The sequence below is a fragment of the Ictalurus punctatus genome, chromosome 17, assembly GCF_001660625.3.
Source record: "Ictalurus punctatus breed USDA103 chromosome 17, Coco_2.0, whole genome shotgun sequence".
Classification (NCBI taxonomy): Eukaryota; Metazoa; Chordata; class Actinopteri; order Siluriformes; family Ictaluridae; genus Ictalurus; species Ictalurus punctatus.
In genome coordinates this window covers 8,169,956-8,188,616 of record NC_030432.2, presented here as the reverse complement: position 1 = coordinate 8,188,616, position 18,661 = coordinate 8,169,956, and the positions used below count along the sequence as shown (strand labels likewise).

The 18,661-nt window shown below is 40.0% G+C and overlaps 1 protein-coding gene across 1 annotated transcript in view; it reads left to right on the top strand.

Moving 5' to 3' along the window:
• sik2b (salt-inducible kinase 2b) overlaps positions 1 to 18,661 on the top strand; it is a 58,298-nt gene that overhangs the window by 4,055 nt on the left and 35,582 nt on the right. The window contains exon 3 of the mRNA XM_017490521.3: positions 387 to 450. Within this exon, the coding sequence (XP_017346010.1) occupies positions 387 to 450 (64 nt within the window). The remainder of the gene's footprint in view (positions 1 to 386; positions 451 to 18,661) is intronic.

Here is an 18,661-nt window from a genome sequence, read left to right as displayed (position 1 = left end):
GATCCTCTCTGCCTCCTACTTTTTTAAAAATTTGTTTATTTATTTATTTATTTTAGCCGTATTCACCTCTTTTTTTTCTTCGGCTAATTTTGGAGTCCTCCCACATATCAGCGTCTCGGTCATGGCACTATGAATCAAGCATATGATGGAGCAGAGTACCAAGCAACCAGGCTGATTCATGCCTACACCATTGTAGAGCTAACGGAGAGGCATGAATCCCGCTGCAACACAAGACAAGGCCCCGAAACTGTTTGTCCATTCTTATGAACCTCGTGCACTTTCCACCGGATCAGCTGATGCAAGACAGAAGGAAGGGACTGCGTGTAGTAGTGTAAACATATAGTAGTACAGTTTGAATATTGAAAATGTTCTTTGTTCTTGCACAGGTCATGGAGACCAAGAATATGCTCTACTTGGTGACAGAGTATGCCAAAAATGGGGAAATTTTTGGTAAGTGACTCTTAGATTTCACTTGATCATGTTATAAGTAATACAATGTAGCAGTATAAAAGCTTTCATAATCCAGAACTTTTTTTTTTCTCCTGCTAACTAAGTTGCAGTCAAAAGTGTTTTTTTTCCTACATAAAAACTCCCTTTGTTGTAAATGAGAAAGTGAAAGTAGTGCAGAGAAAAGTGAAACTACATGCAAAACTAAATGTTGCAAAATGTTCAGTTTCTGTCTAAAGAGCTTTGTGCTAACAGTAAAAGGTGCAAGTCTTAGTCACAATGGCTGATTTATTCGCTTGAAACACCACAATATAACTTCATTAATCTCACAAGGCTCAGCCCTAATATGGCTCCAGCATTTATCGTTCGCAATGTCGGACTTAACACGAGGCAACATGTTTATCGTAGACGATGATGCTCGAGGTTAGAACGGAGCACACGCAAAGACGAGACTAAAGAGTGTGAGCAGCCGTCATGGCCAAACAACCGATCGGCTCGCCGTCTGCTCCATGTGCTCTCATTAGTCACGACTTCCATTACAAACTGAACGCAATTATGTTGCGCAACCTCTCAAAAGGACTCACTCTATCTTTCAAAGTTCACTAGCAGGATGGAAAGCACTTTGAGTTTACATTTAGAGCATTCGGCGGACGTCATTATGCAAAACAATTTACGGACACGCTTTGTCGCCTCAGTCATAAACATGTCCTCGTCCTAGTACAAATAGGTCAGGCTTGAAGAATAGTACCAAACATGAGTTAGAGCACTGAGTTAGTACAGCAACAAAACAGTATGGATAAGGATGGTTTTTAATGTACTGCTAATTTCAATACTTGCTTCAGTATTTACCCAGGGGAATTTAAGTATGAGTAACACACCTGCATGAGCCGATTTTCTGGATGAGCCTTTCAGAATATGCAAATGCAATGCGTCACATTCGCACCTCTGAGCTTGGCAGATTTTCTTGAGCAAGAGCATTCAAGGTGGTGTTTTTCAGTAGTGTCTAGTTTGCAGTCTTTAAACACAACCACTAACCCAGTGGTCACCAACATTGTTCTTGGAGATCTACCTTCCTGAAGACGTCCTGGAACAACCGCAATCATGCCCACATGACCATCTAATTACTGCCTTAAGAAGTGCATGATCAGCTAAAACAGGTGTGTTAGACTTTGGTTGGAAATGAAACCAACAGGAAGGTAGAGCTCAAGGAAGAGGGTTGGTGACCTCTGCGCTAGCCTTTAAGCATGAAGAAAATTCAGGGATAGAAAATGCGAACTGAAATAGCGTTTCATTTCTTTGTTGTCAAATGTGATCCAATGTAACAAAAAATAAATAAAGTGGTCCCTGTAGGTTTCATCTACAACCAAAGTCTAACACACCTGTTTTAGTTGATTAAGAACTTCTTAAGGCAATGATAAGATGGTCAGGTGGGCAGGATTATGGTTGGAGCTAAAGTTGGAGCTGAAGTTAAATCTCCAGGAACAGGGTTGGTGACCAGCAAAATGTGAACACCTGACCAACATGTGGAGGTCCTGACTCTCTGTGGTCATTTAAAATCCCATTACACTTCTCATGAAGAGTAGGGGTATAACCCCAGTGTCCAGGTGAAATTCCCCCATTGGCCCTTCTCTATCATGGCCTCCTAATAATACCCATCTCTGAAATGGCTACATCACCTTCTCCTCTACACTAATAGCTGGTGTGTGGTGGACGTTCTGGCGCACTATGGTGGCCATCACAACATCCCGGTGGATGCTACACACTAGCGGTGGTTGAGGAGACCCCCCCCCCCCCCCAAATACTATGTAATGGGCTTTGAGTGTCTAGAAAAGCACTATATAAATGTAACTCTAACTAACTAATTAACACAGACAGATGTGCTTGCTGAACATCCCATTCCAAAACTATATGGAGTTGGTCCACCCTTTGCTGCTGAGAAGGCTTTCTGCAAGATTTTGGACCTCAGCTGTGGGGATTTGTGTTTATCCAGCTACAAGTGCATTAGAGAGGTCAGGCACAGATTTAGGGCATGGTCAGATTTTCAATTCACCCCAATGGTGTTCACTGGGGTTGAGGTCAGGTCACTCGAGTTCTTCTACACCAGCATTGGCCATTCATGTCTTCCTGAAGCTCGCCATGTGCACAGTGGTATTGTCATGCTGGAACAGGCCGTTTAGTTCCAGTGAAGGGAAATTGTAATTCTACAACATGCAAAGATATTCTAGATAATTGTGTGCTTCCAACTTGGGCAACAGTTTAGGGAAGACCCACATATGGATGTGATGGGCAGGTGTCCAAAAACTTTTGGTCATATAGTGTACGATATGTCACTGTATGAATAGTCCTAGTTTCTAGTTCACATTACTCAGAATAAATTTGGTTTAACTGAACAATATAGCTTCCATCCTCATTAATCGGTACTGTAGGTTATAAAATAGCACTTGATCCAGTACATCTGATCATTTTGCATCATATTTTTTATATCGTGCACTGACTTCTCCACAGTTTATTCCACCGCCTGAGGACCAGTACCAGACAAGAGTCTTGATGCATGTTTTCCTTGTATCTTGAGGGATGGTGAGTGAGTGAGTTCGAGCTGTGACGAAGGCTCGAAGGGAGCGAGGTGCAGAGCTTTGTCTCTTCCAGTTAAAACTTGCTATCAGTCTAGATCACACTTACATAATGTTGTTTTCTCGTTCATGGTGCATGATCCTTTGTGGCGTTTTACCAAGAAGTCGCAAAAAACAGTGATCCTGCAGCGCTTGATTCATATTCTTGAGGGTTTGACTCGGAGCGAAGCAATGTGGCATAGCGGAATTCCTTGTTGTTTTTGTTGGATTCTTCTGATACGGGTTATATTCACAACAACCAGAGATTTCACTTGTTGACAGTCAGTGGAGGAAATGAAAGTCCACCTTCATGTAAGGCCTCCAAGTCGAGAATGGGGCACTAATAAATAATTTATCTTCTTCATTATCACTATTACCAATAAAGTCAGGCAGATATTATATCAGGCTTTTATCTATCTATATATCTATATATCTATATATACACACTCTCCACTGAATGTACAGACTACAGGAGCCTTCATATAGAACTGAAATCATTGTCGTGAGTCAGTGCAGTAGGATGAACCTGTTATCTGTCAAACAAAATGAAGTTTCTACATTCCATGCTTGATTAAGACTAATTTTGTCATAGGTTGTTATTCTTTTTTTTAATTATTATTATTATTATTATTATTAATTTCTGCTAAATCAAAACATTGAATATAGACCAAAAATGTGTTTTTCTCTTCTATATTCATATACAGTGTCCTCCACTAATAATGGCACCCATGGTAAATATGAGCAAAGAAGGCTATGAAAAATTGTCGATGTTGTCTAACCTTTTAATCTTTTACCAAGGGTGCCAATATTAATGGAGGGCACTGTGTCTATCAAAATATCTTGAAAACAAGTGAAACAACATCACATAATACTGACTGAGAAATAAAACAACCACGGGAATAAAGACTGCTAAAATGATGAACCAAGGTGATGTGTTAGCCATGTTTTGCTAATATTGGGTAAAACCAAGTTTGTCCTGATTATTAGAATTTTGGAAGGTTCTAGTTTTTTTTGAAAAAAATTCATGATCCACTGATCAACGTAGCATGATACATTGATTTAAAAATAAATAAATAAATAAATCACAAAACCTTTAACAAATTGAAAGAAACTAAAATAAATTGTGGTAACCTATTGACCTTGTACATAAAAATAACGTCAGAGTTGACTACTGGCGCTGAAATGGTAACTTACGCTGCGTTCGACTTGCCTTGTAAGTAGTAATTTGCAGTGCGGGATGATGTCATTTTCCACCTCAGCATGTCTGATACCTCGAAAGCTAGCCAGCTAACTGGAGTGATGTATATGTTCCTCCTCAATCCAATCGGTATAGTTACAAGCCCAATTCCAAAAACAAAAAAGTTGGGACGCTGTGTAAAATGTAAATAAAAACAGAATGCAACAATTTGCAAATCTCATAAATTCATATGAAATTCAAATCTCATAAATTCATTATTTACAATAGAACATGGAAAACATATCAAATGTTTAAACTGAGTAAATGTACCGTTTTAAGGAAAAAGAAAGAAATTTTGAATTTCAAGGCCGCAACACGGTTCAAAAAAGTTGGGACGGGGCAACACAAGGCTGGAAAAGTAATCGTTACTAAGAAGAAACAGCTGGAGGTTAATTGGCAACAGGTCAGTAACATGGTTGGGTATAAAAATGGTACCTTAGAGATCTTGCATCTTGTAGATCTAAAGCAAATACTTGTATATACAGCATAAATTGTTTAAAGGTAAGAAGTGCTTCTTTGTTTATTTCTGACGTTATGGGCAACCAAGTTAATTTGGCATCAGTCCATAAATGGGGAAGGAACTACAGTGAGGGGAAAAAAGTATTTGATCCCCTGCTGATTTTGTACGTTTGCCCACTGACAAATGATCAGTCTATAATTTTAATGGTAGATTTATTTGAACAGTGAGAGACAGAATAACAACAAGAAAATCCAGAAAAATGCATGTCAGAAATGTTATAAATTGATTTGCATTTTAATGAGGGAAATATGTATTTGACCCCTCTGCAAAACATGACTTGGTGGCAAAACCCTTGTTGGCAATCACAGGGGTCAGACGTTTCTTGTAGTTGGCCACCAGGTTTGCACACATCTCAGGAGGGATTTTGTCCCACTCCTTTTGCAGATCTTCTCCAAGTCATTAAGGTTTCGAGGCTGATGTTTGGCAACTCGAACCTTCAGCTCCCTCCACAGATTTTCTATGGGATTAAGGTCTGGAGACTGGCTAGGCCACTCCAGGACCTTAATGTGCTTCTTCTTGAGCCACTCCTTTGTTGCCTTGGCCGTGTGTTTCGGGTCATCGTCATGCTGGAATACCCATCCACGACCCATTTTCAATGCCCTGGCTGAGGGAAGGAGCTTCTCACCCAAGACTTGACGGTACATGGCCCCGTCCATCGTCCCTTTGATGCGGTGAAGTTGTCCTGTCCCCTAGGCAGAAAACACCCCCAAAGCATAATGTTTCCACCTCCATGTTTGACGGTGGGGATGGTGTTCCAGGGGTCATAGGCAGCATTCCTCCTCCTCCAAACACGGCGAGTTGAGTTGATGCCAAAGAGCTCCATTTTGGTCTCATCTGACCACAACACTTTCACCCAGTTGTCCTCTGAATCATTCAGATGTTCACTGGCAAACTTCGACGGGCATGTATATGCGCTTTCTTGAGCAGGGGGACCTTGAGGGCACTGCAGGATATCAGTCCTTCACGGCGTAGTGTGTTACCACTTGTTTTCTTGGTGACTATGGTCCCAGCTGCCTTGAGATGATTGACAAGATCCTCCCGTGTAGTTCTGGGCTGATTCCTCACTGTTCTCATGATCATTGCAACTGCACGAGGTGAGAGCTTGCATGGAGCCCCAGGCCGAGGGAGATTGACAGTTCTTTTGTGTTTCTTCCATTTGCGAATAATCGCACCAACTGTTGTCACCTTCTCACCAAGCTGCTTGGCAATGGTCTTGTAGCCCATTCCAGACTTGTGTAGGTCTACAATCTTGTCCCTGACATCCTTGGAGAGCTCTTTGGTCTTGGCCATGGTGGAGAGTTTTGAATCTGATTGATTGATTGCTTCTGTGGACAGGTGTCTTTTATACAGGCAACAAGCTGAGATTAGGAGAACTCCCTTTAAGAGTGTGCTCCTAATCTCAGCTCGTTACCTGTATAAAAGACACCTGGGAGCCAGAAATCTTTCTGATTGAGAGCGGGTCAAATACATATTTCCCGCATTAAAATGCAAATCAATTCATAACATTTTTGACATGCATTTTTCTGGATTTTCTTGTTGTTATTCTGTCTCTCACTGTTCAAATAAATCTACCATTAAAATTATAGACTGCTCATTTCTTTGTCAGTGGGCAAACGTACAAAATCACCAGGGGATCAAATAGTTTTTTTTCCCCTCACTGTAGCAGTTGAGAAGACTACCTACATTGACCAATCAGAATTTCAAGTTGATGGGGTGTTTTTTCCCTTTGACTTTTACTGGTTGGAGGTGGGAAATTACGAGTTGCAACGTTGAGTTGAACGCAACATTAATGTCCATACAACATGGCCTGTGAAACACCGGGGTTTCCGCCTGTATGTAGTGTGCCTCATGACTTGTCAAAGGGGTCATGAGATAAGTTAAAATCAAACATGCAAGTTCAAGCAATCTGAAAATAAAATGAATAGAGAGCAGCAGCTGCCTAGAAGGGTTGAAACCTTCGGTACAGAAGCATTTATATTTAGAAATGTGGAATTTTGTATTTAAATTTCACTGCAAAAAAAATGCCTTTCTTGAAAATGACTTACTTAAATCTAGTTAAAGTTTACTAAAATCAAGCAAAAAAATAATAATCTGCCTATCAGGTAAGCAAAACTGACTTGGTAAGAATTCTTGAAAATAACATATCTAGTCACTAAAAATGCTGTTGGATCTTAAAACTACACACAGAACAGAACAGGTGTGAGTGATCATTGGGACATGTAGCATGGTCATGTGACATGCTGGGGGTGATGGGTAATGTAGTCCATTGTGGAATATGGATTATAGCATAACCATGACACATAGCTGTACAAGTGGTCTTACTCTTAAAATAAGGAAAACAATCGTTGCAGTGTTCCTCTGCTGGAACATTACGTAAACCATGTTATAGCTTGTTACTGATTAAGTCTAGTTTAATATTTGCTGGAAGATCTTATTAAGATAATGTTAGATTTTTCTTAAAACGAGTTTACCTTTCTAATACAAAACATGCTTGACAAGATTATTTTTCTTTTTACAAAAATAAGACTCATTTCCCAGAAACAAGGCTTTATTTACGTATTTATTTTCCTTTCTTGAAATTCCTTTTTTGTGGTGGTCATGTTCAAATTACAAAACTTAAGAATATTGGTATCAGCATTGTGTCACGATTCCAAAGTGGAGACGTGCAGAATTTCTTTAATTAATATTACAACCAAACACAAAACAAGAACTATGAATCAGCAGCAAAACACTAACGCTAAGAATAAACACAAACCAAAGATCATAAACACAGCAACAGGGACAATGGCAAAGAAAGACAAACGTAAGAAAAAGAATGCAGTGCAAACTGTGGCTATATACACTCGTGCTCGTTAACAGGAACGTGTTTCGGGTGCAGGTGGTCATGTGACTGTGATGCAGTGGCTGCTGGGAACTGTAGTTCAGAGTTCCTTCCCTGATTACATGACACATTGCCCCTACTGGAACACTAAGCCCTCCACAATGTAAAAAAATCTCTAATGATAAATAAGTACTGACCTTAGTATTACAAGTTTCTAAAACCCAACTAGAACTAGGGATGCACCGAAATTTTCGGGCGAAAATATATCCCACCACGCCCCGCCCCGCCCCTTAATGCTCGCTGCTCAGATTTCACTCTCGATCTCAATCAGCACAGAGCAGAGTGTGATGAGGCACAAACTCCCTCACTTTCTGACAGGTTTGACGAGATTATACAGGAAAGCGCCCCGATCCACAGCAGTGCCACAACGAGCACACAGCTACGCTTTCCATTTCACACAGGTATTTATCTGCCCCAAGTACCAGCATGGAGAGTGAGAAAATATTCTGTGCAGCATCTCATGTTCTTGATGAGAAGAGAAAGCGTCTCTCCTGCCAGAAAGCTGAGCAACTTTTGTTCTTGAAGAGAAACCTGCCACTTTTGCTTAAATAGAAAGCAGTAAAATTGGCTGTGTGTGGAGCAATTCCAATAGAATTCATGTTGGTTTTAGTTCTGTTGCTGCTGTTTTGCACAGAAATATGTTTACAGAAACAGAATAGAGGACTAATTCATTACTTGACTGCTGTTTGGCATATCATAATAGTTTTCTAGAACTTTACATTATTTGGATAATTGGATTTAAAAAATGTGCTAAATTTGATTGTTACAGAACTGAATGAAGGATAATATTTAATATTGTTTTTGTTTTGGTGTGTTAATATCAATAAAAGTGTGATCGTGTTATTGATTTGTAGTTTTTCAATTCAGATTCATTAAATTCATGAAATGAATTAAAAAGTCTAATATTAATATTTTTTGAAAACCCACTTTAAAATAGTGTTAAAATAGTTTTTATTAATACAATTATACAAAAAAAAAAAACTATTTTAAAATGGGGTTTTAAAAAATTCAGTTTCGGCCAAGTGCATGCTGAATTTTCGGTTTTCGTTTCAGCCCAGAATTTTCCTTACGGTGCATCACTAGCTAGAACCTTTATAATACTGAGGTAAAGAAATGTTCATGACATTTGGACTGAAATGTGGCAACAGCCCTTGTTTTGACAGAGCAGGATAAAGAACAGTGTCAGGAGTTGAACAGACTGATTGTAGTCCTCTTGTTTGTGGGGATTAAGACCGGAACAGCCATCCAATAGACACTCAGTGTGATGAAGTCGCGTATACGGTTGAACTGGGTCAAAAGGAGAATACAGGAGAGATTGTGCAAGTCATTCTCACAAAAACTGCACCCAACCCTGCCATGGGTCGTATTAGAAACTTTATCAGGAACACAACTGTGGGTGAATAAATAAAATTCATGAAGCATTAATGAGATTTAATTAACATTTACACCAACTTTCATTCAAATGTAATTCACTGTAAGACCCAAAAGACTTTCTACTAACTGTTTTTGCTCACTACATGGAGTGTAACAACTATATGCCTTATAAGAGTCACAGAAAAAGACTTGCCTTTTTTCTTTTTCTTTTTTACGACACATACTTTCTTCATTTTGTGAGATTTAGTTAGAAAATGAATGCGAATGGAGAAAAGCGTGAAAATCAAGCACCAGGGTGATTCACAGCCATTTCATTCCAGTACATCCAGTGCTAAGGGTTACACGGCTGAAAGGATTAGGGAAACATTTCAGTAGAGTTTCTCAGTCAGTGACTGAAAGTAGCACATGCGATGCTGAACATTTGAATGTGGATATGCTGTCACATATTCAAATATGTAAATATGTCACTCATTATCATTATCCACATGGCCATTCAGTAACTGTTCATGCTTAATTGTGATCTTGAATGGAAATGTGCTATTAGGTTTTGTTTTATTCGCTTTTTATTTATTTTATTAATTGTTTAATTTGGTACCAGATAAGTTTAGGTTCGATCCCAAACTGTCTGTGTTGAGTTTTATGTCTGAGTGGGTTCCTCTCCTGGTTCTCCGGTTTCCTCCCTGAAACATGCCGGAAGGTGGATTGGCGTCTAGATGAACATGTTTTTGTGCACTGAGCTGGACTGGCATCCCATCTAACGCATATTCCTGCTTCAGCCCAGTGTTCCTGGGAGAGGCTTCAGATCCACCACAACCTGCCTGAGATAGTTTTTAAATAATATGTTTTTTTCCTAAATGTTTTTACTGTCCTATTACTACATGGAGTGCAGAAAGTGGCAGAAAGGTACAGAAACTTTCCCAGTACTCAAACAATGAGACCCAGATTAATCTGATGTTTTATGTTTTGGTCCGTTCTTCCTAAACAGCCAAACAAAATTTTTTCCCCGATTCTTTGTAATACAATAAACAAAATGTTTCCAGAACCATAAACTTGCACCATATTGGATTTTGAGCTATTTTGTATAACCTACGTTTTAAAAAGCCTGTTAGATTTCAATCAGAAATTCATGATATTTGGTGGGTATCAGATATAAATCAATAATATATATATATATATATATATATATATATATATATATATATATATATATATATATTAAAGAAAGAAAGCTTGCGCAGGTTAGTAAATTGAATACCAGCAAATTCAAATTGAAACTGAGGCATCTTCAGGAGCCAAGTGAGCACACATATGTTTGGATATTTGATGTCTAGGAAAAGGAAGATTAAAAAAAAAAAATCAAATATAAAAGCGTTTAAGCTGAAGCAGAGGTTCTTGACTCCCTGATTCAGTCTGAACAAGGAGCAGGTTCTGCTACTCCTGTGTGAAGGTGTGGTCAGGTGTGCAGGATCGTGTGGAACCCTGCTGTGAAGAAGTGTGCCAGGAAAGCTTCGTCAGACTGAGCTGCTACAAAACCAGCTGAGCTGCTGCAGCAGAAGAACCTGGAAATTGGGTCAAACTCGAATAATGAGCTATGCCAAAGCAGAGAGAGAGCGAGAGAGAGAGTGTGAGAGAGAGCTCAAACACAGGGTACCGGTTTGAAGCTGGAATCAGACTGGAATGTAGGCCATGCATATTTTAGAAATACAGAATCCTGGAGCTCAACATAAGGAAGCGCATGTCATCTGAATCAGATCAATCATGACATTCATGTCAGCCCGCAGCTAATCTCCTCCACCCTCCATCCCACCATGCACCTCGTTCTAGTTTCAGATTAAACCAGTAGTTCACACTGCAACTGGATGTTGGTGCTAGGTTGGGAAATGAGACTGCATTCCAGCCATGTTCATTTTTGTTGATGAAAACTGGAGGCTTTTTTGTAAAATATAAATAATTCCCCACCTATGGTTCTATTCCAAACAAATGCCGAAATGTAATGACATTTTACTCGGCGAATAAACATGGGATGAACATTTCAGCGATTGGACAAAGGTGGAAATTTCTCCCCTCATTATTCCACACTCAGTTGGAAAAGACAGCTCTAGTGGGAAATTAATTAAGATGTTCTGCTTGCTATGCTAATGCTATGCAGATCTGGCTTCCGCATGTGGATCTGATCACTTCGTCGCGGGAGAAAGATGCTGTTACTTGTTTTACCTCGTGGGGGGAAGAAAGGTTTCCTATGTGGTCGTATCCTTTGTTAAGATAATACAATACTAGCCCACCGGCAATAATAACCTGTAGCATCAATAATATGGATGTTCAGGATACACATTCACGTTATGTTGGTTATATTAAAGTAGCCCTGTGGTAGAAGCAGAGTGTCCATAATAAACCCCAGAAGAAGGTGTTAGTTAACATTGCGAGGGCTCTAATGAAGCCTTTTGACATCAAGAGTAGCTGTTGCCTTTAAAAACGATCTCCTCTGCACTTTTAACAAGTGCTTCAGTCCATACCCGCTGCAGCAGATTTGCAGTAGAGTCGTGTAAATCTCCAGCCTGCCACTGTTTTACGCTTCTTCTCAAATTTATTTATTTTTTTTTTCAACTCACCTGTGTAACCCTTCTGTAGAATCCTGACCACAGGTACCAACTACCAAAACACACGCTGAGCTGGTCAAGCTAGTAGTTATTTTCCAGCTTCGTTAATACTGGACTTAATTGATCAATACATGTTGGAGAGTTATCATCTAATTGCTTTAGTGTTGTATTATTTTCTTATAACATCCCGTAGAATTACCATCGGTGATTCAGAAATGGTTTCCTTTCCACCAGCACTGAGTAGGTGGCAAAGATTATCTGCCAGCTTTATTTTTCAGCAGGGAAATCCCTAAAAAAAAAAACTAAACCTTCCAGTTTTGGTCATGTCACATAGGGTATTAAATCCCATTACAAATACAGCTTTGTGTTTGGGTTTGAGTTCACATCGAAGTACATGGCATTTATTTCAAAAGCAAAATAAAATTCTCTTCTACGCCAAAGTCTTGTGCCGCTTGACGTCGCCATTGGTGATAGTGAAACAGTGCTGAAGTGCAGCGGTGTAACTATTTAGGTCAGCTGAATGACGTGGCTGTGGTAACTTTAACAAAGAGAACCCGTGCGTTTACCCATGGAGTTCACTCAAGCCCTGAGAGTAAATACACTTAAGATTAAAAAGAGTGCAGCGCTACGCAAGCCCATACACTCTAGACGCTAATGCGAAAGGGATAATCTGCACCGTTGGTCAAAGGGCAGAGCGTTTGCTAAATCAGTAGTGATTAGCACTTTCTGAGCAGTGCAGAGAGAGATAGAGAGAGAATTGAATGTGAGTGTAGTATTTTAGAAAAGGCTCTGTTTTCCAGTTCAGAGGACAATGAAACATTCCTGAGACTGGTGTGTTTTTTGGTTAGCGTGTTCTGTCAGAAGAGACACTCGGTAGAATGTTGCACCCTCTTTCTAATCATTGACATGTTAGTTAGAATTCCACAAAATTTCCCTTCTTACCCCTCGGGCTTCATATTTGTTGGTACTCGTAATGGTTTACTTTTCGCAGCCAGGGACCCCTTTAATTGTATTAATATTATGAAATATGCAAATATTAGGCTCATTATTCATAAGTGAACAATATCCTGGCTACTTATTGGATTCATAAAGCTTTTAATTCCTGAACCTTCCACTAAGAGAACACATTAGGTGTTAGGTGACATCAGGTGACTAGTCAAGTAAGCTAATAACTATAATCCATCCATCCATCCATCCATGACCCATACAGGGTCATGGGGAAATCTGGAGCCTATCCCAGGAAACTCTGGGCACAACCCTGGATGGGGTGCCAACCTGTTGCCGGGCATAATCGTACACAAATTCACACCATTTGAAAACATTGTATTTGGACTGGGTGAGGAAACCCCCGAAGTACGGGGAGAACATGCAAACTCCGCGCACACAGGGTGGAGGCAGGATTTTAACCCCCAAACCCCGGAAGTGCGAGGCAAACATGTTAACCACTAAACCATCGTGCCCAAATAACTATAATAATTATAACTATAATAATTCAATAATATTTTCAAAAAGCTTTGATAATGGTGGATTGTGAGTTCTACCACTGTAACAAAAAATTATCACAGACCGCAACCATTAGGTTTGGCAAAAGTAAGTTCTGATCTGTTGTCAGTAACAGTAAGAATTTTTCTGTAATTGTTAATCGAAGGTTATTACTAGGTCATTTTTTATTGTATACTGTTTACATCAAATTTGGTGATTGCCAATAAAATATGTTGTGTAATGTTAGCAGACTTGGCTACCAGTTTTAACTACACAAACAAACAGTACCTAATGTTAGCTAGCTTCAAAGAACACTAGCTAGCTAATAATGCTGTATTCGATTTACCTCGGAAGTGGGAATTATGTCATTATCGATCTCTGTGCATTCACGCTACAAAGTGGGAAGAAATATGGATGCCTCTATGTTCGATTTTTGTTAGCAACTAATTGTGATGAGTATATTTTTTTTATTCCTCAAAACAGCAACCTGTATAGTGTTAGATTTAACACACGAATAAGTAAATGGTCTGCACTTATATAGTGCCTTTTAACCTTAGCAGTTCTACAAAACTACACTACACTGTTTCTCTTTCCCTTATTTTCTTTATTTTTTTCCTAGTCAAAGGTCTGGGATACGAGTTAAGATCTTTAGTCAAATGCAGCCTAATAGCTACTGCTGGAATGGTTATATTAGCTAAACTAACTAGTAAGCTCACTGACATTTCCTCAGTCCCGCTAGCTTAGTTTGCGATGCTTGTTGATAAACTTTTACATTAACAATCGGTGGCACAATAGGTAGCGTTGCCTTCACATCGCAATCGTCCTGGGGCAATCCTTAACTCGGGTTACTATGTTTGTGGAGTTTTGCGTGTTCCTCCTGTGTTTACATGCGGGTTCATCCAAATTCTCCAGTTTCCACCCACATTGTAAAAACACCCTGGTTCCTAAACTATGGGTTGCAACCCCAGTATTGGGGTTTAATAGACAATCTCACAATCTCCTCTTTTGTTTAATTCATTTATTTTACAAATGAATGCTACGAATATCACCGTGACTATAAAGACTCTTTTGAAACGTTACAGAATGTCACACTCAAACCAGCCACATTGAGACTGTAGGTGCTGTTTGAGTCTTTTGTACTAGCTTAGGAGTTCAGCAATAAGAACAAGTGACTCTGAGTTTGTGGAACAACAGTTTGCAGAAAATTCATTAATAAGGTCTGTTTTGGATCATTTGTCCAAAAAGTATGGGAATCCCTGCAGTATGTGGATTGGTGAGTGTAAATTGCTCCTAGGTGTGAAGGGTGTATCCCTTGCTTTGTGCTCAGTGTTCCTGCGATAGGTTCTACATCCACCACAACCTAACTAGGATGAAACGGTTACTGAAGATGAATTAGGAAATCGAGCTTTTATTTTAGGTGAAGCAATACTCTTGAGTCAATGATGTTAAAAAAAGAAAGAAAAGCTAGTGATGTCACATGAACAAGTTTGAGATTGGATTATTAAATATATCTTTTGGGATTTGTGTGTGTGTGTGGGTGGGTGTGTTTAATGTGCAAATAGCTGTAGGCTAGAGCTGTTTTCCTAGGATAAATGACTCCTTTAGTTCACCACTGTCAGCTCTTCATAGACTCTGTGTGAAGTGATTGGGGCTCTTTTTCTGCTTTGTCATGTTTGCCCTGTTGCCTTGCGCTAGGAAAGGCCGGGACATGTTTCGAGCAGGTGGTGTGGTGTGCGCACTGTGGAGCCACATGCACTGTAAACACAGTTTGCCTACATTCCTACCCACTTCCAGACTGCTTCCACACCGACGCGTCATACCCATGTGTTTGGAAGCAGGCTGAGGTGGGATTTACAGCTCGCAGGGTAAATATTATGAGAGAAGGCTGCGGCGCAGGCCTGCGCCATGCTTATTGTGCCCACCACAAGCATTGTTTGTGAAACAGTTCGCATGGAGTGCGGTGCCCGGTGCTGCCAGGCTGACTCAGAGCTGGAATGTGTGCATGCTGTGGGTTTTGACCTCACCCAGCACTCCTGAACGTGAGTACAGCATGGTTGTGCCTTTCAGGGGATGTTTACCCAACTCCCACACGACAGAGCCTCCCTATCGTGACTCTCTGTCACCTGTGCCAGTTCTACATGTAGCACTCCTTTCCCGGCAGTGCTTTATTGATTGGTGAGAAGGTGTTGATTAATTTTCCCTAACTTCATGGCTCAGACAGTAGTACTGGCTGCAAGAAAAATCACACGTCTATATAAGGTGCGCTTTCTTATACATTATCACTTCCACAGTGACAGCTAATTCACAGGGGCTTGTATCATGGACACTCCATATAATCTAATAAATTATTATACTAAGAATTAAAAAAATAATTTTTTAACAAAGAAAAAATGGCTAATTGTTAATATGGTGAAGTTTTCTAAGGAGACTTTATTTAACATTTATGGAAGGAGTCTCCAGTGTCAGCTTTGTAACAGTACGTTTTACTGTTACACAAGTTTTTATGTTGGGGGGGGACGGGGGGGTGGGAGGGGGCGGTTAGTGGTTGGCACGTTTGCCTCATACCTCCAGGGTTGGGGGTTCAGTTTATGCCTCGAGACTGTATGCTGTTTGCATACAGAGTTTGCACGTACTTCCCGTGCTTCGGGGGTTTCCTCCAGGTTCTCCGGTTTCCTCCCCAAGTCCAAAGAAAATGCGCTGTAGGATGATTGAGATTTCCAAATTGAATGGAGCTTGAATAATTTTGATTGTACCTGCAAGTGATGAGAGGTACTAACTTGTCTCTCGGATGTTGCTTCAGCGCATGCATGCCCCATCATTGAAATATTCTATTGTAGAAATTTCTGTGCATTTTACATTATTGTTAAGATATGATAGGTATGATTGGGCTTTAAATTAGGGATGCACTGAAATTTCAGCGAACAACAATATAATATCTTTCTGCCAAAAATGATGTGTTTTGTTTTTTTAGGAAAAGATTATAAAAGCACCACATTTTTACAAAAAAGTGTACAATTTGAATTGAACATACAATACAAAAAGGTGGCTCCTGAGTGTCGCAAAACAGAACCTTCATGGGATTGGGAGTTTGAATCCCAATAATGCCACATCTGTCTGTGGCCGGGAGTCCAAGAGAGCAATATAGGCCATGCTCTTTGCGGGAGGGATGGCATTCTGTCTCTTCACTGTCAATAACAGGGACACCAGCCAGTCATGGGAGTCTGTGAGCTTCTATATACACAAAAGAGGGCAGATAGCACTTCCCTCCAAGTGTGTTACACTGCCATGTGCCATCGCTGTCTGAGCAGCAGTTTGAAAAGTTGCGGAGGTTGGTTTCATGTGTCTGAGAGGAAGCACATGTTTACCTTCACCCTCCCCAGTTAGTGGTTGTCGCGTGATAGGGCAGAGCTGGCTTAGTTGACCTTAAACATTGTGGTTAAAATGATGACACCGATCTTTTAGCACTGATCATCACTGACACTATCAAGTTGTTCAGTCTTGTGAGATCTTGATCTCTTACTGTGAGCTGAATAATTGACTTGGGCTGGTAGTTTTGTAGTAATTTGTCCATTGCATGCCTTGTTTATCGTGACATGAGGTGAATATTTATTAAACTTTATTCATTGGATAATATTTGGACTGGAAACAGGGCATCTGGTCTGGCAAGTAGGGCTGAACAGGGTAGTAGTACTGAACTAGTGTCACAGTGTCTAATTACTGAAATTGTTATAATAATACTGTGGCTACTAGGCTTATGCAATATAATGATGTTATCATGACGACACGATATTACACTGCCACGATATCCAGTAGCGTTTGCTCCAGACCTGCCAATCTTTACGCATTTTGTGTTTTGCCTATACACCGAACAATATGCCAAAAGAGCCGTATTTTTCCCCCCAGAAGTATGAGAGATGAACCGATGAAATGATCTATGCGGGTGTTTTGAACTCTTCAATAAAGTCTATGATGTTCCCTGATCATACAGTATGTTTCCATATAAATAACAGGAGAACATAGTCAGGTGACCTGTGGACATTGCACACGTGACATTCAATATGAATAATGATAAGAGTTTAGAACTGGTTAGCAATGTTCTGCAGTGTAATGAAGCAGTATTTACTGGTGTGTAAGCTATAAAAAAAAAAATTTGTCTGTATGTTCAATTGTTGTTTGTTCCTGATTGTGAAGTGCCCTTGAGCTATGGAAAGGTGCTATATAAATAAAACGTAGTAGTAGTAGTAGTAGTAGTAGTATAAATTACCCACAATCACTGAAACTAGTTTAAGCAACAGCCTGCCAAAGAAAAGGAAAAACTCTGTCAGGTGACTTGAGGCCAAACAGAAACTCCAGCACCATAACCAGTCAGAGTCAGCTATTGTGTGAAGCCGGTAAACACACCACAGTGAGCTGGAAAAATACACACACACACACACACACACACACACACACTGCACAGAGACAGGTGCATACTCTGTCTCAAAGCACATCATATGTAACAGTTTTTGATCAATATTTTTATCTCAGTTTTTATTGAAAACACACAGTTCGTGTGCATGTTTTAATTTCTAAAATCATTTTTCAGTATTATTGTGCATTTTCAGTTATTTTCCACTGTTGGTTCTCTCTATGGTACTGCTTTAGTATTGTTATTGGGAATGCTTGATGTGGAGTCAGAATCAAGCTCAAGATTTATTGTTTTATTACAACACTACGTTCAAGCTGAACTTGCTGCCTGATCTGCATCCTCTGTGGCTGATTTGCATTAAGCTCATGCCCCATGTTCACACGAGTAAAGCACATGTAAAACAGTGGCTCATGACAAAGCTAACTTGCTCACGTCTTTTGCAGTGCTGGGTTAACATATTATGCTCCTAATGATCAGTGTTGATTCTTGTATATACAGTATCTCACAAAAGTGAGTACACCCCTCACATTTTTGTAAATATTTGATTATATCTTTTCATGTGACAACACAGAAGAAATGGCACTTTGCTACAATGTAAAGTAGTGAGTGTACAGCTTGTGTAACAGTGTAAATTTGCTGTCCCCTCAAAATAACTCAACACACAGCCATTAATGTCTAAACCACTGGCAACAAAAGTGAGTACACCCCTAAGTGAAAATGTCCAAATTGGGCCCAATTAGCCATTTTCCCTCAGTAGTGTCATGTGACTTGTTAGTGTTACAAGGTCTCAGGTGTGAATGGGGAGCAGGTGTGTTAAATTTGGTGTCATCGCTCTCACACTCCCTCATACTGGTCACTGGAAGTTCAACATGGCACCTCATGGCAAAGAACTCTCTGAGGATCTGAAAAAAAAGAATTGCTGCTCTTACATAAAGATGGCCTAGGCTGTAAGAAGATTGCCAAGACCCTGACACTGAGCTGCAGCACAGTGGCCAAGACCATACAACGGTTTAACAGGACAGGTTCTACTCAGAACAGGCTTCGCCATGGTCAACCAAAGAAGTTGAGTGCACATGCTCAACATCATATTCAGTGGTTGTCTTTGG